At 41.7% G+C, this 26,890-nt stretch overlaps 6 protein-coding genes across 11 annotated transcripts in view; 5 read left to right on the forward strand and 1 right to left on the reverse strand.

Moving 5' to 3' along the window:
• tbc1d14 (TBC1 domain family, member 14) overlaps positions 1 to 2,564 on the forward strand; it is a 26,300-nt gene extending 23,736 nt beyond the window's left edge. For all 3 annotated transcript variants that reach the window (XM_041030922.1, XM_041030923.1, XM_041030924.1), the window contains 4 exons: positions 212 to 340; positions 729 to 838; positions 1,373 to 1,631; positions 1,720 to 2,564. In XM_041030922.1, the coding sequence (XP_040886856.1) occupies positions 212 to 340; positions 729 to 838; positions 1,373 to 1,631; positions 1,720 to 1,776 (555 nt within the window). In that variant the 3' untranslated portion in view covers positions 1,777 to 2,564. The remainder of the gene's footprint in view (positions 1 to 211; positions 341 to 728; positions 839 to 1,372; positions 1,632 to 1,719) is intronic.
• A 2,189-nt stretch (positions 2,565 to 4,753) lies between these two features.
• ccl36.1 (chemokine (C-C motif) ligand 36, duplicate 1) lies at positions 4,754 to 11,413 on the forward strand. The gene is made up of 11 exons (XM_041031831.1): positions 4,754 to 4,917; positions 5,029 to 5,140; positions 5,468 to 5,550; positions 6,354 to 6,467; positions 6,581 to 6,694; positions 6,802 to 6,838; positions 6,958 to 7,119; positions 7,432 to 7,502; positions 10,396 to 10,482; positions 10,584 to 10,695; positions 11,074 to 11,413. The coding sequence occupies exons 1-11, from the start codon at positions 4,848 to 4,850 to the stop codon at positions 11,165 to 11,167; spliced, it is 1,056 nt and encodes a 351-aa protein (XP_040887765.1). The 5' UTR covers positions 4,754 to 4,847; the 3' UTR covers positions 11,168 to 11,413.
• LOC121176833 lies at positions 5,557 to 7,898 on the forward strand. Of its 2 annotated transcripts, XM_041030925.1 has the most exons (6): positions 5,557 to 6,156; positions 6,354 to 6,467; positions 6,581 to 6,694; positions 6,802 to 6,838; positions 6,958 to 7,119; positions 7,432 to 7,898. In XM_041030925.1, exons 1-6 carry the CDS (start codon positions 6,075 to 6,077, stop codon positions 7,523 to 7,525), a joined length of 603 nt encoding a protein of 200 aa, XP_040886859.1. In that variant the 5' UTR covers positions 5,557 to 6,074; the 3' UTR covers positions 7,526 to 7,898. The 2 variants fall into 2 exon arrangements, with proteins under 2 accessions (XP_040886859.1, XP_040886860.1); XM_041030926.1 differs by lacking the exon at positions 6,581 to 6,694.
• Positions 11,414 to 12,214: 801 nt separating the features above from the next.
• LOC121177001 lies at positions 12,215 to 18,475 on the forward strand. Of its 3 annotated transcripts, none has more exons than XM_041031179.1 (12): positions 12,215 to 12,351; positions 12,745 to 13,008; positions 13,268 to 13,382; positions 13,994 to 14,071; positions 14,372 to 14,571; positions 14,679 to 14,796; positions 15,172 to 15,278; positions 15,484 to 15,598; positions 15,780 to 15,854; positions 16,636 to 16,703; positions 17,848 to 17,968; positions 18,335 to 18,475. In XM_041031179.1, the coding sequence occupies exons 1-12, from the start codon at positions 12,276 to 12,278 to the stop codon at positions 18,417 to 18,419; spliced, it is 1,422 nt and encodes a 473-aa protein (XP_040887113.1). In that variant the 5' UTR covers positions 12,215 to 12,275; the 3' UTR covers positions 18,420 to 18,475. The 3 variants fall into 3 exon arrangements, with proteins under 3 accessions (XP_040887113.1, XP_040887114.1, XP_040887115.1); XM_041031180.1 differs by having other exon boundaries at positions 14,372 to 14,565; XM_041031181.1 differs by having other exon boundaries at positions 14,378 to 14,571.
• Positions 18,476 to 19,071: 596 nt separating this feature from the next.
• ccdc96 (coiled-coil domain containing 96) lies at positions 19,072 to 21,207 on the reverse strand. The gene is made up of 3 exons (XM_041031178.1): positions 20,446 to 21,207; positions 19,499 to 19,846; positions 19,072 to 19,401 (listed from the first exon to the last, which is right to left on the reverse strand). The coding sequence occupies exons 1-3, from the start codon at positions 21,205 to 21,207 to the stop codon at positions 19,072 to 19,074; spliced, it is 1,440 nt and encodes a 479-aa protein (XP_040887112.1).
• Positions 21,208 to 21,422: 215 nt separating this feature from the next.
• Positions 21,423 to 26,190, forward strand: tada2b (transcriptional adaptor 2B). Its single transcript, XM_041031177.1, has 2 exons — positions 21,423 to 21,722; positions 22,721 to 26,190. Exons 1-2 carry the CDS (start codon positions 21,453 to 21,455, stop codon positions 23,930 to 23,932), a joined length of 1,482 nt encoding a protein of 493 aa, XP_040887111.1. The 5' UTR covers positions 21,423 to 21,452; the 3' UTR covers positions 23,933 to 26,190.
• The last annotated feature ends 700 nt before the right edge of the window (positions 26,191 to 26,890 follow it).

The following is a 26,890-nucleotide window of genomic DNA, read 5'->3' on the forward strand; positions in this document are numbered from 1 at the left end:
AGAATGTCAATGATTGCACAGTGCAAAATTCACCTGTAGGAGGTGTGATTTTTTTTTTTTTTCCAGCCCGTGGCTTTCTCTGCCCTCACCTTCAGAGACGGAAGTCAAAGTAAAAAGTGTCATACACTTGTCAACTCCATTTTTTTCTTTAACCGTACAAGCTAAGAACTCTTTAACAGTGTTTTTTTTGTGTGTGTATGTGTGTGCACAGGTGCAGGGAATGTCGTTTATCGCAGCCGTGCTGATCCTGAACCTGGACACAGCCGATGCCTTTATAGCTTTTGCCAACCTGCTCAACAAGCCCTGTCAGATGGCCTTCTTCAGAGTCGACCACAGCCTTGTCAGTACACACAAACACACACACGCACGCAACCACACACGCACGCACTCAGTGGCTGTAAACACACAAAGATTAGATTATTCACTTCTGTGTTTCAGCTAATATTTAATATTTAAACACAATTGAGAACACAAGTCATTTGCAGCCGATAACATCGGAGCAGCTTGAAGCAGCATCTGTCTCATCTGTGATGCCACAGCCTATAATCACCTGTGCAGGATACAGCAGACTGTTTGATACCATGTAACACTCAAAATGTCCCATCAGCCTCTGTGCTTCAGTTTCGTCTCTGTCGTCCATTTCTACAAATGACTTCCTGCCCTGCCGGTTGAACACAATGATGCGGTTTGTGTTTGTTTACTGTGTCAACCTTATTTCCTCTCTGCAGATGTTGACGTATTTTGCAGCATTTGAAGTGTTCTTTGAAGAAAATCTACCAAAGCTCTTTGCACATTTCAAGAAAAACAACTTGACCCCCGATATTTATTTAATCGACTGGTGAGTCTCGCACTCTCACTGCCTCTCTCTGTTGTTTCCATCTCTCTGCCAAAACTTCACATTTGGTTTTTGTACTACACTGAACTCGGGCGTTGGAAAATAAATGTAATTTGCTTTTATTTTCTACAGTATTAGTAACACTTAAAGGAACTCTGACATTAACCTGCACACTTTGAAACCATATCGTCATCTTTCACAGTTTCAGTGTTCACTGTGCGGAGGCGAGGGGCATCTCTGTCCCCTTTAATGTGGAACTTTCTCTTTATTTCTGTATCTGCTTAGTTGTAGGTCACTATGCAGTTTTAATTTTATCACTTATGAGACACAGTTTCTCGGTTAAATTCTGAAACAACAACCAGGTCAAATTTCTCCACTTTCCAGTTCAGTATGACACAGATTAACATGTTAACTAGCAATTTGACAGTGTGGTTTCCTATCACCGCACAGATGCTGTGATATATTCACTATTAGTTGTTTAGGTTTTTGTCAAATTGCTCAAATCACGCTCGTCTCTTTTCCCCCCCGCGACACCAGGATCTTCACTCTGTACAGCAAGTCGCTGCCGTTGGACCTGGCGTGTCGGGTGTGGGACGTGTTCTGCAGAGACGGCGAGGAGTTCCTGTTCCGCACGGCGCTGGGCCTGCTGCGTCTCTACCAGGACGTCCTGACCTGCATGGACTTCATTCACATGGCTCAGTTCCTCACCCGCCTGCCTGATCTCATCCCTGCCGAGCAGCTCTTCCAGCACATCGCCACTATTCACATGACCAGCCGCAACAGGAAGTGGGCACAGGTGGGATGTTAAAGCCGTACAGTTGAGGCTTCTCGGTTGTTAGTGTTTCTTACATGTGTGTGTGTGTGTGTATGTCCCTCCACCTCAGGTCCTGCAGGCGTTACAGAAGGATCAGGAGCGAGGCAGCCCGGTGCTGAAGCGCTGAGCTGAGATCAGAGGAAACCTTCACACACTAAGGGACTCAGCCAGTTCCCCTCCAGCCGTGTGGAAAAACTGGACTCTTACCAGGCCAGACGGACCTGAAAGAGACCTGTGTTCAGCTTGGGGACATATCTGGTTGTAGCTGCTGTGATAAACCTCTTCTCCAGTTCCGTGTCACTGCTCAGACTATAACCAGGCAGGATGAGGGTGTGAAAAGGAATACGAGGCCTTACTTAACTCCCACCACCCCTCCTCTGCTCAGAGGCCCAGCAGTGGACTGGAAACTGTAGCTGGCAGAGGCTGAAGATTGTATCACACACTCCCACATACATGTACCTCATAGACTGATTCAGGTCTCCACAGACCAGGGGAAACCACAGAGATACCAGTTACTACTACTGCTTAGTTTTTAATTCTCTGCTGTCAGAGCAGGGCTTTTTTTCTGGCCACGCTTCCACTTGGCTTTTCTTTTTTCTTTGTCTGGCAAACTTATCTGTACATTTTTTTAATGACAAAAAAAAAAAAAACAACAATCTACTCCACAGTCTCTTAAAAAAGACAAAGAAAAAAAAGTATTAGGCAGGGAAAGTAAAATCCTGGAACGACATCTCCAGAGTCAGATCGGTCGACGACGATGTCGAAAGGCGTCAGTCTCTTCTGTTTTTGCACCTTTTTTCTTCTCAGAAACTTTTGTCATTCCCTCACGTCCCCTGTGTTAGATTCCATCTCCTGGCTATGATCTTTTCATGTGCGTTTTTTTTTTTTTTTTTTTTCCCTGAACCATTCCATGAAGACAACTCCTCTAAAAAACACAATGTTTTGAGAGTTAAAAATCCATGAAGAGGTTAAAAACCAGTTTGAAGATCAGGTTGGTGTCTGTGGAAGCACCGCATTGTTACATGTAATGAGATGTTTTAACCCTCTAAAAAAGCGTCCATACGCTGCCTGTAAAACACGTTTTACAGTATATTTATGAAATAAACTGGAGTAAATACTGAGGTAATGTATTACTGTTAGACACACACACACAGCGTTCGGTGTCAGTCATGGACTTCCCTGTGTTTGAGCTACATTTCAGCTTGTTATTGTTTTGACTCCTGTCGCCTGTCTTGGTGTGAGTGTTGGTGTCTTTTGTGGATTTATTTAATATTTATCAAAAAGGATCATGGGACATAAACAGGACTTGTTCCAGTGAAATGAAGGGTTGTTCCTGAGCCTCTCCAACCTCCCAGATGCACCCGATTTAAACAACGCGCACGTAGGCGAGAGGTTGCGACTCAAGCGGCGTAGATCATGTACTTAATTTGGAGGATTAAAAACCACTAAAGGGCAGATCAGGGCTGAACAGCAGAGAATATCTTCCCCCCCCCCCCTCTCTCTCTCTCTCTCTCTCTCTCTCTCTCTCTCTCTCTCTCTCTCTCTCTCCTCTCTCTCTCTCTCTCTCTCTCTCTCTCTCTCTCTCTCTCTCTCTCTGGCTGTGTGGCTGTCTGAGGTCGTTGGTGTGTCACCTCCCTAACACTGCGTTCACACTGTGGTTAACGTGTCACTCCATCCTAACCGGTGGGCGGGTGGTGGGCGGGTGGTGGGCGGGGCCCGGCGATGACACTGCATTGCAGAGTGTGAAGTTGCGTCAGCTCATTGCGTTGATGAGTTGACAGCCAGCTAACCAGCCACAGTGCCACAGCATTACTTGATAATCAGATTTTTTTTTTTTTTTTTTTTTTTTTTTAAAAAGTGAAGTACCACTGATTCCATACAGGAAGGCAACACTTGTGTTTACAGACCTGTTAATCAAATGAAATCAGTCCAGAACAGCTGAAGTCCTGTTGGTTGTTGGTTGTAGAGAAGTTGCTGAGAAGAGTTGGGTTTTCCTTTCCAAAGAAACTGCCGATGGTGTTTCTCAGTGTAACGGTCCTGTTACTGGTTGTGAAGCTGATGCATCTGGTGTGTTGTGCTACTGATTTTGCTGTGTCATGGGAATTTGCTTTCTTTTTGTGCCCTGTCAAACACTGATGATGTCTCCATCTGGCCTCGCCGTGGACCACGGCTGAAGTACGAGGCGTGCTCTGGGGGTTTAAAAACAGGAAGCGCCTTGGCCGATGCTAACACACACACACACTCAGACACAGACTGTGTGTGTGTGTGCTTCACCTTTGCTGCACCGTGCAGCACCTTTCTGTTTGCTCTTCTCGATGCACTCCTCCCTCCCACTCCCCCAGTGTGGTGACTCACCGCAGGACTGCAATAAAGCTTTTTGCACATACATGTAAAGCCTTTGAGTTGTGCCTCACATCATGGTTTTAATGCCATCACGCGCAGGTTTAAATGGATTGTCTGTTTTCCATGTATGAGTTAGACAGTCCCAGCTCTACTGACACTACCTGCTGCCTGCCCCTTTTATCACACACACCGTGGTTCAATCAAATTTAAATGAGAAGTGTAATATACATACATACATTATATGTAATGATGTGTTTGATCTTCTGAATGTCTTTAATTTCTGGGGTTCTGTTCGTTTTGCATTGTCTTTTCTCCCCCCCTCCCGAGAGACCCATGTACTGTAGACTGATAGACACACGAGACGATGAGAGAGGGTCACCATGCAACTGTATCTCACTTGAAATGTATATAAATAATGGTTTTATTAAAATAAAGAGCTGTACATATTCAGCCAGGAGCTGATGGATGTGTATTTGTTCACATGTAGTGGAAAAAATTACTTCATTAGAATTTTTTCTTTTTAAATGTCTATTTGTGTGTGTGTGTGTGTGTGTGTGTGTCTGTTTGTGTGTGTGCTTTGAGCTGCATTTCTGGGCTGACCACAACTGCATTTCCTCTTCAGTCAACCCCTCACAAACAAAGCACAGTGGAAAGTTTCTGTCACAAAACCAAAACTCGAGAAACCACAGCTGCCCTCCCTCTTCCACACCAGTGACACCTTTTAAAAAAAAAAAAAAAATCTTGCTAAACATAACCCCACACCACATTTTGTTTAGAAGCCCTTCACTGCAGCTACAGAGCAACACTGTTTTTAATCTCCCATCATCGTCATCCCCAGAGGAAGATCAGGTCATCATGAAGACCGTCCACATCCTCCTGCTCTGCATCGTGGGAGCAGCACTGCTTTCCTCAGTGTCCTGCACCAGTAAGAAAGCCTTACATTTTTATTATGCAGCTTATTTAGCTATATTCTGTGCTACAGGTGTTACTTCTCAGGATGCCCTGATAATGTATGACTTGACATTCACTTCTTCAGATTCAAGTGGTCCTGATGACTGCTGCTTCAGCTTCTACCCAAGAAGAGTCAGTAAACGCTTCATCAGCTCGTACTACCCAACTGATCACCGGTGCCCAAGGACCGGAGTCGTGTAAGTACTGCAAACTCCTTTTGCTTCATTATCAGTTTGTTAAATACAATGACCTCAGTGCGTGTCATGGTGATTTTTAATACAATTTTACTTCATATTGAATTAACCTTCATGGACATAGAAAGAAAATTTCATGCACCCTAAATGTTCATTTTCCTCACTGGATTTCCTCAGTGTATTAAGTGTTTCTGTCTGCATTTACCTCATTTGGAAATAAAGTTTTTAAAGTTTTTCTCTTACTTACTCATTTTTGAATCTGATGTCATTTGTAAAAATGTATCTAAAATCTTCATAATAACATTAGCATTTTCACCCTCTGTGTTTCAGTTTGGTGACACAAAAACAAACTCGCATCTGTGCGGACGCCAATCTCTCCTGGGTTCAGGGCATCATGAAAGCTCTGGATGAAAGCTCCTTTTAAACCAGTCTCCTGTCTGGAAGAATGTTCCTGCTGCTTTTGTTGCTATATTTTCTTTATCTTTATCTTTATCTTTAGCTTTTTTTTTTCTTTTTTTTTTAGAGACTTATTGTGCACAACCCATATATGTTGGCAAAAAGGTACATATAATTGTTATGTAAAAATACAGTTTTTTAAATGTTTTTTTAGTCTGTGTCTTCAGTTCTAGCAGCTTAATATATATATTTTTGAAATAAAACACATAATAAACACATGAATCTGCTGATATTCATTTTTCCTCTTCATACTACTACATGTGCAGGGGTCTGGTGCGTGTCCTGTAAGTGTGAACACACATTCTGCAGAACAGAATATGGGCTTTTGGTTTGTGGTCAGATGGTAGATTAAACAACACGCTACATCCTGCTACACAAACGCTACCTGCCAACACACAGATGATGATGTTTTCAGTCCCCACACAGTCTGTCAGCTGTCCTCAGTAACAACAGACTGAGGGTTCATGAGCAAGACAGGAACATGCAGTGGACTGTCCAGGTCGGTGTGGCTCTCCTGAACGTTGTATGGGTCGCCTTCTTTTTACAACCAGATCCACTGTTAGGTAAGAGACGCTTCAGGAACTGAACATCGGTTTTCTTTTGCTGGTTTTAACACACACACTGATGATTGAAGGGATCATAAATTATGAGTTTGTCATTTGACCTTTCCACTTTGTTGCCTTCAAATGATTCACGTGTTGAAGAAATTAGGATAAAAGTCAGTGCAGTGAACTATTTGAGCTTGTGTTTTCATTTGCAGTGTTTGTGCAGAGAAGAAGCACTGACACTTATGAGGAGTTTTGTATTAAGCCTCCACCTGATATGAACTGGATATCGACCGTACAGCCAGACAACATCAGGACAGCATCTGAGGGTAATTCTGTCTTTACTGATCCTGCAAATGTGCTGCAGAGTCATTTTTTTGCTGTGTTCTTCATGCTTTCAAATTCTGCCGTCAACTATTTGAGCTTGAGTTTTCATTTGCAGAGCCTGTGCAGAGAACAAGCACTGACAGTTCTGAGGAGGTTTTTCTTCAGACTACATCTGAAATGAAGCAGACATGGATTGTACAGCCAGACAACATCAACGCAGCATCTGAGGGTAATTCTGTCGTTACTGATCCTGTAAATGTGCTATTCTAATTATTTAATCTACGCCAATTATGGTATTCTGCTCTACTTACTAAACTTCACATTTGTTTTCTGCAGAATATGAGCCTGGAAACCTGCATGAACCTGGAATAAGGTACGTTAATGGTGTGTATCCATGTGAAAGCATTAAAATGTACTGGTAAGGTAAAGACCTCTGATACAGCCCAGAAAAAAGGTTTTTCGACCTGGTCTTGTGTTCATGTGTTCCACCAGACGCAAGTTTGAGACAAATCCAGTCGGGCCCCCTCATCAATGGAGACCTGCATCCCTCTTTGTAGACGGCTGCTGCTTTGGGTTCGCACCGAGAAGAGTGCCTAAACGCTTCATCAGCTCATACTATGTGACTGGTCCTTGGTGCCCAATGCACGGAGTCATGTAAGTGCTGCAAACTGCTTTTGCTTCATTATCAATATGTCAGATACAATGACCTGTGTCACTGTGTGTGTCATAGTGATTTTTAACACATTCATTTTAATTCATAATGAATTAACCTTCATGGACATTGAAAGAATATTCTGTGCACATTTTTCACATCCTGCACGTTACATAAATAAACACATGTAAGTAAATTAAATTAAATTAAATTTATATTCTACAACTATAATGTGCAGTTTACATCCTACAGACTCATTTGCAGGCTCTTACTCATTTTTGAAGCTGACATCCTTTTAACCCTCTTTGTTTCAGCCTGGTGATACAAGAAAGAGTTCACATCTGTGTGGATCCCAGCCTCCCCTGGGTTTACAGAGTCATGGAAAGTTTGGATCAAAAGTACTTTTAAACCAAAAAAAAAAAAAAAACAACAAAAAAAACATTTTTCCTCTTCACACTATTCAGAGCTAAATAAAACCATCTGTGTTTATCCAAAGGCCCAGTTTCCTCAGTGAGCTATGAGGGCTCGTAATAGATTCATTCACATTTAAATCCCTTAGTTACATCTGTCCTCCTTCCTAGTTACTCCCCATAACTGCTACACTGATGATACTCACTGCTTCTTTTCAGGTTGTTTGTTATGATTTAAAGGCTTTAGCCTCATTTTATGTATATGTTGCATTTTTATTGTTCTTTTTTTCATATTTTTGTCTGATATATTATTTGTATTCTTGTCAGTGTGTTTTTAGTGTTGCTACACATTAACATTTTTAAATGCATTAAAATCTTACTATGTGTTTTGTCTATGTCTATTGTGGACGATCTATCTATCTATCTATCTATCTATCTATCTATCTATCTATCTATCTATCTATCTATCTATTTATTTATCTATTTATTTATCTATCTATCTATCTATCTATCTATCTATCTATCTATCTATCTATCTATCTGGCTTCAGAATACGACTGGATGAAGAGTCCTTTTAAAGCAGTTTCCTGTTTTAAAGCAGTTTCCTGTCTGGAAGAAGCCTCATACTTTTTGTTTTTCCTTTAATCTGCTCATATACTCTGAAAAGCATGTTTGCCATTTTAGACAGAGAACAGCAGTGATTTCAGCAGCAGCTCTGCACACACCTAACACAATCCATGAACCTCAAACCTATCACTAAAAAAAAAAAGCAGCAGATCTGATAAAGTGATATCAGGTGTACGTATACTTTATTTTTTTAATTTGCTGGAACATTCTTGTCAGTAATCTCAATGATTTGTGGCTAAGTTGATTGTTGGTTTGTTTCTGAAACTACTGATCTTTTGGGATTTTCACACACAACCGTTTTCAATGTCACTGATTCACATGACGTGCCGACATCACCTGCCTTTGATCCCCAGGTGAGGACTCTGGCAATGACGTCATTAAGACTAATGACGCTACCGTTAGGCCGTGAGGGTATATATATGTGAAGGGCTGTCCCTGGGAGACTGGGACAGCGATGGTGGTCTGGAACTCTCCCAGGCGTCGGAGACCAGGGTCTGTGAGGTCTCGGAGAGTTCCGATCAAACTTGCTGTCCCTCACCCCTCTTCCGAGAGAGAACAAAGACAGTTTTTTGCTCTTTGTTTCTCTTGGAGGACGGGGGGAGAGAGAGAGAGCGTTCTGCTTTTCTCTCTCTCTCTGGGGGTTTTTGTTTTTTTTTCCCCCAGCCACTGGGTTTTCTCCGGGTGCTCCGGTTTTGTCCTTTAACCGACAGGTTATAAAAAACCCAATAGAACGGAACACAGGTATTGGAGGATACAGGCTTGACAGTACTGTTCACCATCAATGATTTGACTTGACAACTTGAGAAAAAAGACAGTTGCGGCTGGAGCGCGCGCCTCGGCAAGCCAGGAGGACAGAGGGACGTGCGTGGAGCGCCCTCTGCTGGCGCAAGGGGATATTACACCCCCCCATCTGCTCTGGACTCAGAGGGAATCTGCCGCCACCAGGGATCAAGTAAAGCTGCATCCAATGTACAGAGAAGACTCCAGGATTGTCGGTCAAATTGGTGAAGAGGGACAAATGGACAAGCTAAATGTCACCAGCCTTGAAAGACAGATAGGACGTGGACAAACAAAAAAAAAAAAAAAGGAAAGCAGACATAATGCAACATAATGGCTAACTGGCCAGTTTACAGTTAGCCATTATGTTGCAGTTGGTCATATTGTGTGTGTGTGTGTGTGTGTGTGTGTGTGTGTGTGTGTGTGTGTGTATTTTATCTCCCTCAACCTCCCCTAGCAGGTATACACAGTTTTGCTGCAAAATACTCACATTGTAAATAATTTGTACTTTGTTTATTTTATCCTTATTTTACAGTGATTTAATTTTTGTACCTTATTGTGTTTTTTTTTTCCCTACCTCTAACTACTGTGATCCTATATGTACCTGAACATAAAGTGAATAATATACAATAAAATATACAAAAAAATGAAATTCTCTGAATCTGAATCTGTGATGTAGTATGGGACTGGCAATACAATTTAGAAATGAAAGTTATCAGAAATTAAATAAATATACTCTATATACATAAAAGTGGTAAAAAAAAATATACACAATCACACATAACAACAACAGAGAATAACAATAATATAAAATAAAAACTATAATTGTATTATTTTGGAATAATAAAGAAAATAAAAGAATAATATACAAATAAAATATAGAATAAATATTCTGAATAGCACCAATCCTTCATCACACAAATGAAAACACACTAAAGGAAATCTAATTATAACACTATTGCACTAAGAACAGCAAACAAAAACTAAAACTAAAGCCTGACCTTTCTGGCCTTCCTTGATGCAAAATCATCAATAATGTCATCATACGAAACCTGCCTCTTTATTGAGTGATTGATACTGATGACAGCAAGGCCAGTGAGCCCTTCCTGAGACATGGTTGACCTCAGGTACTGAGCACGACACCTTCTCAGCAAGCAGGGGCGCCTGCAGCTGCAGAGGTGTTTGTGTGTGCGTGTGTGTGTACTTTGAGCTACATTTCTGGGTTGGCCACAACTGGATTTCCTCTTCAACCCCTCACAAACCGAGCAGAGTGGAAATTTTCTGTTCTAGACAAATTCAGGTCCCTTGAAACCTGCCCTCCCTCTTCCACACCAGTGACACCTTCTTTTTATTTTTTAGAAAAACATGATCTTGATAAACATAACCACACACCACATTTTGTTTAGAAGCCCTTCACTGCAGCTACAGAGCCACAGTGTTTTTAATCTCCATCATCATCCCCAGAGGAAGATCAGGTCATCATGAAGACCGTCCACATCCTCCTGCTCTGCATCGTGGGAGCAGCACTGCTTTCCTCAGTGTCCTGCAACAGTAAGAAAGCCTTACATTTTATTATTTAGCTATAGTATATGCTAGAAGTGCTACTTCTCAGGACGCCCTGCTAATGTACAATTTTACATTCACTTCTTCAGGTTCAGCTGTTCCTCAGCACTGCTGCTTCAGCTTCTACCCGAAAAGAGTGCATAAAAACTTCATCAGCTCATATCACCGGACTGATGAACGGTGCGCAATGACTGGAGTCATGTGAGTGCTGGAAAACTGCTTTTGCTTCATTATTATAAGGAATTAACTTTCATGGACATAGAAAGAAAATTCGGTACACATTTTCCGCACACGACAAACCCTAAATGTTCATTTTCCTCATTTGATGTCCTCAGTGTATTAAGTAAAAAATGTCTCACACTAAAGCCTCATTTTCTTGTCCATGTTCCACTGCTATAATGTGGAATTTATCAAATATACTTCATTACATCTCCTATTTGTTCTGCTCTTTTTGTCTACATTTATGTGCATAAGTTTAAGGTTTTCTCTTACTCATTTTTGAAGCTATCTGATGTCCTTTTGAAAAATGTATTTAAAATCTTCATAATGACATTCACATGTTCACCCTTTTTATTTCAGTTTGGTGACACAAAAACACGCACGCGTCTGTGCGGATCCCAGTCTCCCCTGGGTTCAGGACATCATGAAAGCTCTGGATCAAAGCTCCTTTTAAACCAGTCTCCTGTCTGGAAGAATGTTCCTGCTACGTTTGTTGCTTTCTCAGATCACATACTGCAAAAATATTTGACATTTTTCTAATAATATAGGAATGATTTCATGTGCAAAACTGCCATAAGTAGTGAAAGATTTTACATCTTGTTCCTGAGCTGGCTCACTGACCAACTTATCCTTTGTCTGTGCCTTTTTGATGCTTTGTATTATCCACAGTATCTTACAGAATAAACAGCATACAAATACAGTCAGTAGTGTCAAAACTTTTTCTTGTTTCTTCTCAGTTCTTCTCACATCTGTCCGGCATAGAATTGGTCTGAAATAGCAAAATAAATACATTAAAAATGATCGATCCAATAATAAAAATGTTAGCCCAAGAAAGAAAATAGCCAAAAAAAATTTTTTAAACTTTATTTTATAGCTGTGCAATTTTCTAAGAATTTCCTCAGACATTCCTCAAATGTTTCCTGAAAGAACCCGTGAAAATAGGACGTTTCTTTAAAAGTGTTATTTAAATACGGTTTGAATTTAACTGATTTGGGTCTTTTTTCCTGGGCCCGTGTTCTAGTTCCTGGTTTTTATTTTGAAATTACACTATGCGTGTCCATTTTGGTTAGACTTCCTGTCTTCGTTTTTTTTTTTTTTTTTTTTTTTTGCCCCGCCCTGATGCATTTCACCTGTTCCCCAATTACCAAAGGAGTGTTTCTCACATGTTGTGGAGTCCATGCCACCAAGAACTGAGGACCTACCCAGCCTTAGCATGTGGTTCCTTCTAAAGTTCTCGGTGAGTGTACACAGATCCAAAATCAACATCTCTTTTATTCTGGTTTTGGTTTAACTTCAGTCAGTCCCATGCTGCAGGATGGTCTATGCCACCGTCGTCAGCCTGCGTCAGAACAGCCCCAACGAACTCATAAAATATATCCACACAGAATTTACATCGTTTCAGTAACATCACCCTCTCGATATTGCAACATAACATCAGCGCCTTAGTCTTCAGCTTCAGGACTTCCTTCCTGCTTTGCTGCCTGATGATCAGATTGTGAGCCTCCTGTAAGGTTAAATGCAGCATATCGTCTAAATAGCCTGACTGAAATCTTGGTGGTGGTATGATCCAGAGGATGGTTCTCTTCAGCGCCAGTAAACTGCTTTTGATGACTCTTCTGCTCCAACTGACTGAAGAGAGTGAGTTGTAAGGTTGATCTCTTTATAGACTTTAGTACATAAAAGTTATTCACAGCAGTGATTTCAGGCTGTTTGCATTACTAATGAAAAACACCTACTGCTCTGGTGTGTGGAACAAGCTTTAAATGTTGGGTTAATGAAGTCAAGGCAGAGAGGGTTTGTGGAGTTTTACATTTATGAACTATTCACTTTTATTTCACTTTTAGTTTTTTTAGCCTAGCATGAGATTCGATTGACACAATTTACATTTTGTGTTAATTTTTCATAAAACAATAATGAAGAAATGCTGAGAAATAAGTCATCACCATCATTCAAAAACCATCATTCACAACATTTGTGAGATGTCAAACAGAGGTGTAACTCTTGTAACTTGTTCTGTCTTGTGTTGTTCAGTCACAGAGTGGAAGACACACTCAACACCTAAACCTGACAAATCTGCACATGTTAGGGAGTTCTGCCTGCACGTTTCTGATGGCTCCCAATGGACCAGCTCCAAACCAGACACCCAGCCGCCCACAAAGTCAGCTCCCCCGGCCAAACGACTAATTCAGCGAACGAAGCAGGCCACCAAACAGCCAGCCCTGCCTCAGATCGTCACCCAGGAACCCACTCTCACTGTGCCCGTGATGCAGGCCCCTTCGGAATTATTTAGTCTAGGTGAGACCCTTTTTCTGACATTGTTTAAACATACCGTGGAGAAAATGTTACCTATTAAAGATTTAATATTTGTGTAAAATGATTTATTTATTGTGATTGGTGGTTGTTTGCTTAACACTTTTACTGCCATGAGGGTAACAATGATGATAATTTTTATTTACATTTGAATAATGAAAAATTTTTGTTGGACCAGCTCTTAAAAAAAAATAATGAAATTAATAATGTTAGTTATGAAAACTTGTCTCTGAACTCCATCAAGTCACTGAGGATTGTCGCTGCAAAGAGGAAAATATGAAGCAGCCAGATGAAACTTCTACAGTCAAAAGAGTGAAGCTTTGGCTGCCCCATAAAACATGTCGCTCAATGGAATTAACGTAAGTACTGTATGCATGTATGCCTTTGGGATTAAAGGACAACTTCTGGGTTTTTGAACTTGGCCCTTATTTTACATGTCTGATCCTGTGGGTCATCCATCGGGGTCAAAATACGTCCACTTAAATTGCTTGTTTTTGACTCAGGCTCATATTGTTGTTGTACATTATGGAAACGATCCCTACAGAGATATACCACTTTGCTTACGTTTTGCATCTTTTTTTCTGTTGAAAAGGGGAAATGTTTCTATAGAATTATCTCTGAGTCTGTCATGACTCATTTGATAGTTCATACGTACTGCTGGTTTACTGAGTAACTCCTTTTGCCGTTATCCTGGCACACTGTTGTGTGCACTGATGCCAAATGAACAAAAATAACCATATCCTGGTCAAAATGGTCACTGCGAACACTATGGTCTGCAAGGTGCAGTGTACGGACAGGAGTGTTTTCATCCATTTGTAGCACAAATAATCATATCCTCAACATGTCCTTGTCCCCGCAAAGGCAGTCTGTGAAAACATCACCGTTCGGAAATGAGCATTTGTAAATAAAGTTGAAAGCCAGTTGAACACACTGGTTTCCAGCTGAGTAAATCCTTGCCCCTGTTTTCCAGTGCGACACTGAAGAATGGCACAGAAGTTTGTGTGACTCAACACTTCCTCTCTTTATTCATCAGACAGGAACTTTTAAGGTAGGCTAAGTCAGTACCACCTGCTAAAGAATGTATAGTAGATATCACCAGTAACAGCTCAGTATATGTGCAAATTTTAAACCAGCTTCTTCCATTTCAACCTGAGCTGCAACACACTCACTGAAATGAAGAAAAGTTGCATTCTGTAATTTGACTTCCAGTGTGACAATGATTGTGTAGATAATTTTTTTTTTTTTTTTTTTTAATCTGATGTCAGCCATTTCCTCCCTGATGAGGGGATATATTGGTAATCTTTTCCTGTGAGTTGACTTTTTGATGAGAATGCATTACTCCTCTAAGCCACAGGCTCTTGCCTGTGCATGAAATTGAGGCAGCTGGTGAGGTAGAGCCTACGGTCACATCCCCTTCTCCACTGGACCCAACCACTGAGTCCTCTGTGACAGAAATCCATCCTGATCCAGAGCTACCAACTTTCTTTGCACCCACACCCACAGAGGAAGATACAGAGAGTTCTGGTCTTCAGACAGATGAGTATAAGTGTGAGAGTGTTAGAGTCTTGCCATGAAAGAAGATGTTATGTTACATGATGACAAATACTGTGCAGCATTTTGTGGATTAAAGGTTTGTCTCATGTGGTTTCACTCAGCTTTAGAAATTACCTGTGAATCCTGCACTGCGTCGATGAACGTGGCTGATATTGACCCAAAGGCTGTACTTTCCCTCAACATGAAGATGGAGTCATTTCCCTGTCCTGCCCATATTTAGTAAGGATCCTGAAACTATTTTTCACAATTTCATATAAAAGCTGTACTAACATGTTTGTACTGAGATTTCAAATATATCCATCTTAATTTGGAAATGTTAAACACAAGAATTGGTAAAATTCATTAGTTAACATGAATATATGCATGGATAAAGACTTTTTTGTGATTTTGTCTTTTTTTTTTTTTTTTTTAATGTTCAGTCAAAAACATATTCACAAATACAAAACAGAAATAACATGGTATATGATAGTGCTTGGCAGATATCGCTAACATGGAAACTCATACACATTCTCCTTAACTTGTCTGTATTAAGTGTTGTATCATCACATAAAGAAAACAAAGTAATGACACTTATCTCTGTCCTTTGACTCACAGTGTCTCCCTGGAAGATGGTCAAGTTTTCTGTGTGGATTCGCACGAGCTGCAGTTCGCAACATTGCTGGAGAAACTGGAGGATCGTTTTAAGCCGGCACCAAACAACAGTATGTGAATGTTCTTCTTACAGTTGTTTAGATGTAATTTAAACAATTACAGACCTCATCAAATGTCATGTTCTGTCCAATCAACAGTCCCAAACCCAGAAATATTCAGTTTACATTAATGTAAGAGCAAGAAAGTAAGCAGTAACTGTTGCAGCTCTACGCAGCACATCTACACTGTGAAAAGTTGTCTTTTATCTCCTTAAAGTTGTCCTTGGATGTCGCTGCCAAGGGAGAGAAAAGAAACGTCCAAGTAAAAAATCTGCAGTCACAAGTGCAAAGATTTGGCCCCCCAATGGAAGCTGTAGCTCAGCTGAATTCATGTAAGTGCTGTATGTGTGTGGTTGTGGTGGTGGTGGTGGGGGTGAGGCGGTTAATGTAAAGTTTTCCTCCATATATACATATATATGAGTATATATACTCATATCTAACAGTATTGGCACAATGTATTTTTCAAGCTTCTGTTCCAAACTGACCTGTCTCTTGTCGCCTGTCCCTTGTCAGTGAGACACTAAAGGATGGCGGGGAAGTGTGTGTGTCTCCATCGAGCCTCTCAGAGTATTTTGGATTTGCTTCTCTGTAAGTACCATAATCACACCTGTTATACAGAATACACTTAGGATTGTTCTTTATTTTTACATATTATTCAATGGAAACCGCAATTTCATAACATGTTCCATCAAGGCACCTTTTGCCACAGTCACACGTACTGCAGTAGTCAGAGGACTCTTTATTATGTTCATTTCAAGCCATTCAGTTCTGCTCGATCACTATAATCTTCAGCAAAACCACATTTACTTGTAAAACATCTTCTAGAACATTATTTTGCCATGATATATTAAAGGGGCAGTTCAATCAAATGACTAAAAAAAATCTGACTTCTCTAGCGGAATCTAACGCAATCTAATGCACCAACTCTGTCTACTGTGTGTGTGTGTGTGTGTGTGTGTGATATTTGTGTTGTTTCCCTCTAGCTTCTCTCCTCATTCCTCTTGTCTATGTTCATGAAGTTGACTCTTTTTTTTTGTTGCTAAAGTTGAATCAGCAGCTGTGCTTGGCTAATATTACCAAAGAAGCCTATCAGCTTATGGTGGAGATCATATCATATGGTGATTAAATGATTAAAACTAAAACTGTCTGTATGATAGGCCACCAAGAGAAGTAAGTGGGATATTTTTTAGTTGTTGTTGTTATGTGTTCTTTAATATAATTGCTAACATTTTTTTCTTTTTTGTTTCTGAAGCTTATCAGATGTTAGTTATTTCCCTGCTGATACCCTGGGGGATGTGTTCTACATGTAACATCAGTAATCACTTCCTATAAGCTGGCTTGTTGATAAGCGTGTATTGCCCCCCCACAGCCAGGGGCGCAGACTTGCAATTGAGGATAAAGCACTCCACATCAGTACGGCAGACGAAAAAGCGCTTTGTGAGTATGAACACATGTCCACCTCTGCAACCAAAAGTTTGGACGAAATGCCACATGTAATTACGAAGCCTGTAGCAGATGAGATTTAACATGAATGAACAATGGTTTTCATAGATTTTAATGACAGATCATGTGTGGCATTTGGAGCAACTGAACATCCTGTCTTAGCTTTGACAGGCCAGTGTCACATGTTCGAGAAATGCACTGAAACTCAGACGGTGTCAGGGGGATACTCTCATATCAGAGCAGCCTAAAAGTTGGTGGTTCAGTGATAAAACGGATGAGAAAAGTTCATGAAGTTTCACTGTAAGAGACTTGTAAGAGCACTTGGTGAATCCAAGTCACTGCTCTTAGCATCAGCTTCCTTTACTCCTGTTCCTGCAGAGAATCTGTGAGTTCACACTTGTTTTTAAGGTTTTAATTTTAATGAGTGTGTTCTAAAACTTTTGTATAGCACCAAAATGGTGGCTCAGAGTTGTACTGCTGAACTGCTGGTTTAACATGGCGGCATACCAGAGCTGGGCGACGTGTTGTAGAGTCAGATGTTGGTTCTCAGTGGTACACCACTTTGACAGGTGGTATGTGATTGCTGCTCTGAATACGGCACATGAAAACACTGTACCACTCCCCTGCGGCTTATGTCAGGTCTTTCCTGGAGCTTGCCACTGCTGTCTGCTTTGGCGTGTTGCTGCTGTGTATCACATGAAAATGGCGTGTTCACTGAAGTTCTTGTGTCGAATATGAAACAGACCACAAAGCACTTTTATCTCTTTGAGATTTTGAGATTTTTGTCCACTTCCTCTTCTTTCTGTAATTCTATACAACTTTATTTTCACCTCCCTATTTACACAGCAAACAGCGATCATTTATAGCAAGCGTACCATGACATACCATCTTCATGTGTCACACAGTGGTCGGACAGTAGCGACATAACACGAGTCAAAGTAACATACCACTAAGAATCAGAATATGACAGCAAACACCACACCACTGTTGGCGTGGTGGTGAAAAGGATGTTGAATGGAAAGTCAAATAATATCAGTTGAAATAGTAGTAGATTAGAACCAGATTCTGTGTGATGTAGTAATGTAAACATCGGACTGTACATGTAATTTAGTAACTCAAAGTGTATTTTGTATTATAGCTTCACGTATTATGGTGATGGACCCATGCACAGTTTGCGGTGCCTGGGTCACCGTTGACCTGAATGATGTGGAGTCCCTGTGGATGGATGTGCAGTCACCTCCCTGTCCTATCCTCGTTCAGTAAGACCACTGCTACTGTGACACCGACACTTTCACACTGAGTGTAAATCTACAGTATTAGCGATTGATTATATATTTTTTTTAACATTTCAAAACTTCAGAATGTCTCAGTTAGGATCAGTTCCAATTAAGATAAGCAATGATTTGACAGGGTCATGGATGGATTATGAGACAGTGGGACCCAGGACACAAACATGCATCTAAGAGCAAAACACCCAGATTTAAAGAGACATAAGGACACAGCATTTGTATATGTCAATGCCTCTTTGTGGTCTTTTTGTGTCTCTGAAGCCATTTTGTCTTATATTTTGTGTGCGTTTGATTTCGATTTGACTTTATATTTCTAATATGTCTTTTGGTTCACAGTGTCAAGCTTAAAAATAAAGAACAATTCTGCGTGGACTCATCCCAGCTTTGGTTCAGGACTCTGCTGGAGAACCTGGATATCTAAACCCAGTGAGGAAGAAGTCTTAGCTGGGATACCGTGATATTCCTTTGATGCGGTGGGGGAGGGATTACAGGGTGGGGTACTTTTGGAAAACCATGGTGGGATGTGTAGGATGTGAGGTCTGGAGCAGGGAGTGATGACAATATGCATTTTATTTGTAATCCCTTTGTTTTTTCATCATGTTCAGACACATTTGTATGGGTTAGAAAATTGTATGTCTCATAATGGCTAGGTTTTGTACCTTTTAAAGCCCACTTTAAAATATAAAATCTTCAGTTATCCCGTTAAGCATTTTTATTATTGATCAAAACATTTAACCAGGTCATACATTTTAATAAAATGCTAAATATATAGTGTCTCTGAGGCACTGACTGAAACAATGAGCCAAGCTGGGTGTAGTTCAGCAGCTCTCTGCAAGCTGTGAAAACTGATTCTACAGAAAACTTAAAGGCCAAGAATTATACACGTCTGCAAATATATATCTATAACCGTGAACTCTCAAAGATGTCTGAATATACACTGTTGTACAACAGCCCCATCTACTGACCGAAAGTGAAACAATCATCTTAACATAAAGTTTAAGGTACAGTTCACTTTGGGAATCTTTGTGAAAATCATGCTCCTGCTGTGATTTGACAGACAGAAGGAACAACATTCATTCAGTTGTCTCCAGATTCTTCTTCCATCTGCCACAGGCGAAGGCTATTTCAGCTTGCCGGCACTTGAGTTTCTCCAGCTGCTCCTCCAGGTGGTCAGTGGCATCCACAGTGTCCCCAAAGTCCCGCAGCAGAGCCCTGTTCCCCAGCAGTCCACGACACTCCTTTAGCCTCAGGTTGTCTCTCTGCAGGCTGTTGCGTGCCTGTTTGGTCCTGGTCAGGAGGTCTCTCTTCCTGGCCACCATGGCCTCCACCTCGGCCAGCTGCTCTCGCTTGGTCTGAACCTCCATCTGGCTCCAGGACAGCTTCTCCTTCACATTTGAAAGGAGCTGATACAGTAGGAAAAAAAACAATACTATTACCTATTAACTGAAATTTCATGAAATGATTTTGACACAGTCTATACCTGTAGATTCTTCTACTCACCTCCAAGCTGCTCCTGATCTTGTTCTCCAGCTTTAACAATTCTTCACTTTGCTTTTCTCTTTGTTTTTTCTGTTCCAGCCTCGCAGCCTGCAGCTGTTCAAACTGCACCTGTAGGGGGTCCCGGTCGCGTTCTTCCCCGTCTCGGAGCTCTGCTTCCAGCCTGTGAATCTTGATCCTCAGCTTGATGTTCTTTAGCCGCAGCTCGATCAGCTGGTCCTGCCGAAGCTGCTCTGCTGCCAGGGTCGACTCCACTTTGGCTTGAGCCGCTTGTTTACCCAGGCACCGGCTTAGCGCTGTCACTGCTGTGTGCTGCTTCGCTGCCATGAACGCTTGCCATTCATTCTCCACCTGAGGATGAAGATAAGACGGCTGATCATTACACCATAACACACGTTAAGGATCCACTTTTTCCCAGAATTTGGAGTTTTTATTTTGCAGATTGTCTGCGTGTCTCTTAATAACACATTCCCATTCACGTAGTGCTGAAAGCAGCGTCTTCATGGCTCAGTATGCAGGTCACATTCACCCTGCTCACTGCGTAGCTTCGTGTGTAGACCCCTTGTACTTCTTTTTGCTAAAGAGACAGGGGATTATTTAAAGCCCATGACTGAAAACTTATTTTCAAAGGGAGTACTCCATCAACTTAGCACTGCACTAGTATAACTTTTATGGAGTCTCAGTGGACTTTTTAAAAAAAAAAAAATCAATGCAGCAGAACCAGACATATAATCTTTTTTAATTCCATATTCCTGATGCTCACATTACCCACAATGCAACTTGACCACTAGCTGTGGCTGATGTAGTCTCAAACTCCAGATCACATGGTCTTTCTAACCTTTAAACTTCAGCCCCAACCTACAATGACGTTTATCAGACTTTGCACAACCGCATTTCCCAGAGATCACCTGTCAATCACACAGTGCTCAGGCCCTTCCAGTATGACCAACCTTGTCCCGCTTCTCTTGGGTCTGTAACCTCAGCTCCTCTGCCTGCTGCTGGGCTGTCTCTGAATCGGCGGCGAGCTGCTGTTTCACATCATTCAGGATGTTGATGTACTTCTCATACTCATGCAGCTGCTCTGCCGCCGGCATCTCCCTCTCCAGCTTGGCGCCGTCCCCGGCCTTCTTGCGGAGATACTCTGCCAACTTCATCTGCAGCTGGCTGCTGCGCTGGCTGGCTATATCTCTCTCCACACGCAGCTCCTGGAGGAGCTGCATGTAGTTCTCATAGCTAACGTCTTCATTTTCTGCAGAGGCAGCAGTCAGCTCCTCTTCTTCAGCCTCCTTCTCCTCTTCGTGTGCAGGACTGGTAACCTCTCTGTCCGGGGTCTCAAGATGCATTCTGGGAGGTCCATCATCATCATCACTGCTGTTGATTTCAAAAACAACACTCTCCTCCTGGAACACAGTTTGATCATTGACCTCATTCATGTTTATCTGCAAATCTTTACTTTGACCAGGGAGCTCGTCTCCACTGTTCTCTTCTGGCTCAGAGGTGGCAGCTTCAGCAGGGAGCTCCTCAGGAGCTTTCACACTTTCAGAGTTTTCCTCTTCATGATGTGATGCACCCACTTCAGCTGGGACATCTCCTTCTTCATCTCCATTAACAGTTAAAGGACAGTTGTCCTTCTCATTGGAGGAATCCTCTGACGCCTCCCTCTCTGTGTCATTCTTCACCTCATTTTCTTCATGTTCTGTCTCTCCATCCATTTTTCAATAATAATAAAAATACTTAAAGTCTTATTCAGTCTGTCTATAGCTATAAGGCTCGTGCACTTCTGTAGTTCGTTTTGTTTCGGTTGTCCTGGAAACTGGGATCGGGGAACCAATGACAGCCGTCCTGACCCACACTCATTAATATTAAAAAGGAGGATGTGAGTAGCTCGCGCTGCGAGGGTCGCGGTACGCATGCGCGCAGTTCTGCCTCCAACAACAAGAAGCAGGAGCCAGGCAACATGGCCGACCTGGGGAAGAAGTACTGCGTTAACTGCCTTGCAGATGTTACAAACCTGCGGCTTCGCTGCACCGACTGCCCCGATATCGAGCTGTGCCCGGAGTGCTTCTCGGCGGGCGCAGAAATCGGTAATCACCGGAGATGGCACGGCTACCAGCAGGTCGACGGCGGTCGGTTCTCTCTCTGGGGTCCCGAGGCAGAGGGAGGATGGACCAGCAGGGAAGAGCAGTCGCTACTCGATGCTATCGAGCAATATGGATTTGGAAACTGGGTACATCACAGTTTAAGTTACTTAACTTCATTTATCTCAGCAATAACACCCATGCATCTACCAGAGTTTTGTTGAAAGTGCTTTGAAAATATTAGGAGTAAAAGTTAGCAAGTAGCGAGAGTGATACGACAACGTTAATGACCTCTGGGAAGGAGAAAAACGACAACCCAACATTTTCTTTTCTTTCTGTCGCTTTTGGCTTCTAATACAGAAGAACAGAACCAACATGTAGTTTTGAAGGGTGTTAAATTATATAGTTCAACAAGGCGTCAATAACATGTCAGATTAAAACCATTAAAACTTACATCGAAAAATATGAGCGCAGCCAGAAACTGAGTTAAACTAAATTAAACCTCACGACCATGCTCTCAGTATACATGTATACACTAAATGTGGATGTCAATATGCTGGTTAGTTATACTGGAACCCAGTGCAGGGTGAACAACCTAAACTTAAGTTAATTGTACGAACTTTTTATATAGCACAGACCAAAATAAATCACTATAAATACAGTGTTTAACCACAGCCCTCAACATTAGACTAAGGTTAGCTTTTTGAAAACCTGCTTCTTTTAATTTTTGAGTGTGGTTCAATGCTGCAACAACCATTTTTTAAAATTAAACTTTTGTTTTATAATTTCTGATTAGCTCAATTATTGTTTAATCTACATATTATTAGAAAATAGAGAAAGGCTTCACAGGTCTCTAATTGTTAAAAGTCAGTTCCTCAGAAATTTACTGAGAAATATATAATGTAATTTTGTACTAATTGTAGTTGTTGTGTTTGCTGTCTCTGCATCTAATGCAGGACTCAATAATGGATCAATAAGGAAACTCATAAAAGTTTAGCGTAAATTGCTATGATGTTACAATTCAACTTGACTTGAGTGATTTTAGCTCCATCCCAAAACATTTTTGTAAGCTGTATAGCTGAATAACTTCCTGTTCTGTTTCTTCCACTATCTTTATTAGTACCAACTTCCTGTTTGTGTCTTTCAGGAGGACATGGCTGCTCACGTGGGAGCATCCCGTACTCCTCAGGAAGTCATGGAACACTATGTCACCATGTACATCCATGGAAACCTGGGTAAGGCCTGCATCCCTGACAGCATTCCTAACCGGGTAACTGACCACACCTGCCCAAGCGGGGGCCCCCTGTCACCCAGCCTCACCACCCCTCTTCCCCCGCTGGATATCAGCCTGGCTGAGCAGCAGCAGCTGGGCTACATGCCGCTACGCGATGACTATGAGATTGAATATGACCAGGACGCAGAGAAGCTCATCAGCGGGCTGTCTGTGAACTATGACGACGAGGATGTGGAAATTGAGATGAAACGTGCCCACGTGGACATGTATGTGCGGAAGCTCCGAGAACGCCAGAGACGTAAGAACATCGCCCGAGACTACAACCTGGTGCCCGTGTTCCTGGGTCGAGACAAGAAGGACAAGGAGAAGGAGAAACCAGGTGCAGGAGGAATCTTAGGCGCTGCTGGCGGTGTGGGCGGGGTGGGAGCTGGTGGTGGTGCAATTGGATCAGGTTCCACAACAGCAGCAGGAGCAGGTTCTGTTCCAAGTACACCTAAAAGAAAGATCACCAAGGAAGAGAAGGAGCAGCGGGTCAGGCTGCGGGCTCTCTGCCAGTTCATGGCCCATCGGGAGTTTGAAGACTTTTTTGAGAACATGCATAAAGAGCGTGTGCTGAGGGCCAAGGTGCGTGAGCTGCAGCGCTACCGCCGCAATGGCATCACCCGCCTTGAAGAGTCTGCTGAGTATGAAGCAGCACGCCACAAACGGGAGAAACGCAAGGAGAACAAAAGCGTGGTGGCCTCCAAACGGAGCAGCGGAGGAGGGGGCGGGCTTGGCTCTGGGATGGGCCTTGGGGGTGGAGCTGGAGGAGGAGGAGGCATCGCTGGAGGTTTAGGGGTCGGAGGTGGGATCAAAGAAGAGGGTAAAGATGGTGAGTTTGCCGCCATCGAGAACCTGACGGGCTTCGAACTGCTGTCGGACAGGGAGAAGGTGCTGTGTAACTCTCTCAACCTCAGCCCAGCACGCTACCTGACGGTCAAAACCATCATCATCAAAGATCACCTGCAGAAAAGGCAAGGCATCCCGGCCAAGAGCCGACTTCCCAGCTACCTGGACAAAGTCCTCAAGAAGCGCATTCTGACCTTCCTCACAGAAAGCGGCTGGATTTCCAGAGACTCCTCTTAGCGATACATCTTTGATCAGGAAGTAATATGTTGATGATTGCTGATAGCTATAAGCTCTACAGGCAGGACAAAACTACTGGCTTTCACCATTTTTTTTTTCCAGAGGTGACCTTGTGAATATGTACATTGCAAAGAAAGAAGATACCCCCTGGAAAAAAAAGTATATTTTCATACCAAGGCTAGGAAGAAAAATAAGCCTTTATTTTTGCATTTGGAAAGGGATGGGGCAGAATACAGCTCTGTGGGTTCTCAGTACTTCGTGTCCATATTGTTACTACAGGATGATAGCTGCAGTGCTAACAAGTATTACATAGTTGCAGAGATATTGTGGTGTTATTTCAGCAGGTTGATTGAAGATGTCTATGAAATATAAATCCAACGTCACATTACTGGAAATGGAATGTTTGACAGCTTCTGACAGGCGATCAGAATGATCGCCGCTGTGGCTGCAGGTGTTTTTCAGGATCTCTCTTACCTTACCTTTTCTGTTTTCATCTGCTTCATTAGGTGTTTCATCAGTTCAAGCTGCATTTGCTAACTTCTCCGCAGGAAGTAGCAGTTTGAAGTTTCTGACATCATTTCGCTGTAATTGTCATGCAGCTCAAGTAAACTCTCAGTTCTCAGTCCGACCAATGCATCAGCATGAAGCTCAATCGATAAGTTGGCCGATGTGATAAATCTGCTGGTATTAGCTATTAGCTAACGTGTTGGCCAATAAATAAGAAATGTCAAAGATATGTTAAGAAATAATGTAGAAACAGTGTTGTCATTAGGCAGCACCCTCTCCACCTGAGAGCACTGGCAAGTTCATTTTTCAAAGGCAAACTTTCAACTTGGTTACAATTCTTTGAGAAGTCAATTTAAAGGATGTTCAAATAATCTTTTCTGTAAAGAAAAACAAAAAAAAAGTCTGATTTCTGTCTTAGTCCCTGCTAAATAAGCAACGATACAAGTTAAAAACATCTTTAGACGTTATTTATTAAGTGTGTAACTTCAAATCAGTACCAACAGCCCAGAGAAGAACAGAAATCACTTACTGTGAAATAACCACAGCTAAAACTGTGTTTGTGTAGGATCCCATCACTCGTAATAAGAAGCTGATTAGCTGATGGGCTTAAATGATCCTGATCAGCCTCTCAACTCCTTTATATCATTTAATCCTTTTAGTTTGTCTGAATTTTTTTGGAGCTCCACTTTGTGAATTTGGCCCAAGAAACATCTACTGGAGCTTAGCACAGGTTTTAAATGTTCCACTGGGTATGATACAGATAAAAAAAAAGCTGAATGTGTAAGGACATTAGCCAATGATGCTCAAATGCTTAAGCATAGATCCTAGATTTTTTCTTTTTTTTTAAATATAAGTGTGAATGCATGGTGGGGTAATATTACACTCCGTGTACATTTAAATAGCGGTGTTGCACACAGCTTCCCAGATGGTCTGTCAGGCAGATGTTACCTGCCCTGCTCCTTGGGAGCCTGTCTTTAGCCTGTCAAAGGGTAACTTCACTTTGTCTTGAAGGCTGAACCATAGCAGTGCGTTCTCTTTTCTTTTTTTTTTTTTTTTTTTCCTTTGCAGGCCGTGCTGAGTGACGCTTATCGTGCTATTTAAATGTAAATGAAGCTATTGAATCGGCTGTCATTTCACAGCAGGGGCGTTAAAATTCAAGAGAAGAAAGGCGGTGAATGTGTAAATGTTACCTGAGCTGGGATACGTGCTACACTCATATATTGGTTTCTCCTTTGCTGCCTTTTGGAATATAGGCCTTTCTTTGAGAGAAAGTGCAAGTCATGAATGGCATTAGTTCTGAAGTGGTGGGCATTACCTTAATAATGGATCCTTGCCTTTTTTTTTTTTGCGGCCTTGGAAGGGGAGTGGCCTCTTCTACCTTCTTCATTCACCTAAGAACATGAGGTTCTGCCCAGAGTTTGTGGATCAGCTGCGGCGGGTGTTAATATGCTTTTATAGTCATAAATCAGTCATACTTCATCAGTGTGATGCTCTAAACCATGTAACGTTTTAGTCTAACGCGACAGCTGATTTCAAAGAATAACTGTGGGTTTGGGTCAGAGTATTAAGGGATGGATAAGCCTTCTGTTTACTCGAGGTTTGTTGACACTGAGAAAAATATTCCCTTGTCCTCCAATGATTAACTTCGCAGTGGAATTCAGCTTGTGTGGTGTTTCTTGACTCTTGACCTTAGTGTTACACGATTTTGAGAACCACACCACTAAAGTATGTGAAAAACACAATAGATTGACCAAAAAAAAAAAATCAATCACTGTTCTAAAATTCATAGTGGGTTAGCTCCTGTGCATAGATGAGTTTTATAGTCTCTTGCATTTGCGTATTAACCCATTGCTAACATGATTGGGGTTAGCTGTATTAGTCAGCTGTAGTGGGTTTATTGAAGATGCTGACTGAGCAACAGGCATTTTTATGTTGAAGAAAGAGCGTTGTATCTAAGCATTTCTCAGGTCAGAGGTCGACTGTCTGACTGTTTGAATGTTTTAGAGAGGCGATGCTTATTTCCAGCCCGTAAACCAAACAGCAATGACACAGAAGTGTCAGCTGAAGCTATTTGATGCATTTCTTTTGTTTCTTTTGCCAGATTTTGACAGTGGTGTCGTTCTGCATGTGCAACCAAATGTCCCAAAGTGTTGTATTTTAGTGTAAATGTCTCAAAAGGAAAAATATGGCAATTTAGATTTTCTTTTCTCTTTTTGGTTCCCAGTGGGGGGAGTATCTTTTATAAGGAAGGGGAGGGGGGGTGGTTTTGCTTACTTTGTGTCATCAGATGTAAATAATTTTTGTAAGATAAATGGGGGAAAAAAAACTATAATTACTGACCTGTGAAATGTACAGTATTTTGTGTCCTGAAAATTTTTATAGTTTTTGTAATAAAAAAAAACAGATTTTTGGATTACAGAGGATCATTTTGTAAAGCCTTGGGGATAGTGA

This window comes from Toxotes jaculatrix, chromosome 23 (assembly GCF_017976425.1).
Source record: "Toxotes jaculatrix isolate fToxJac2 chromosome 23, fToxJac2.pri, whole genome shotgun sequence".
Taxonomy (NCBI): Eukaryota; Metazoa; Chordata; class Actinopteri; family Toxotidae; genus Toxotes; species Toxotes jaculatrix.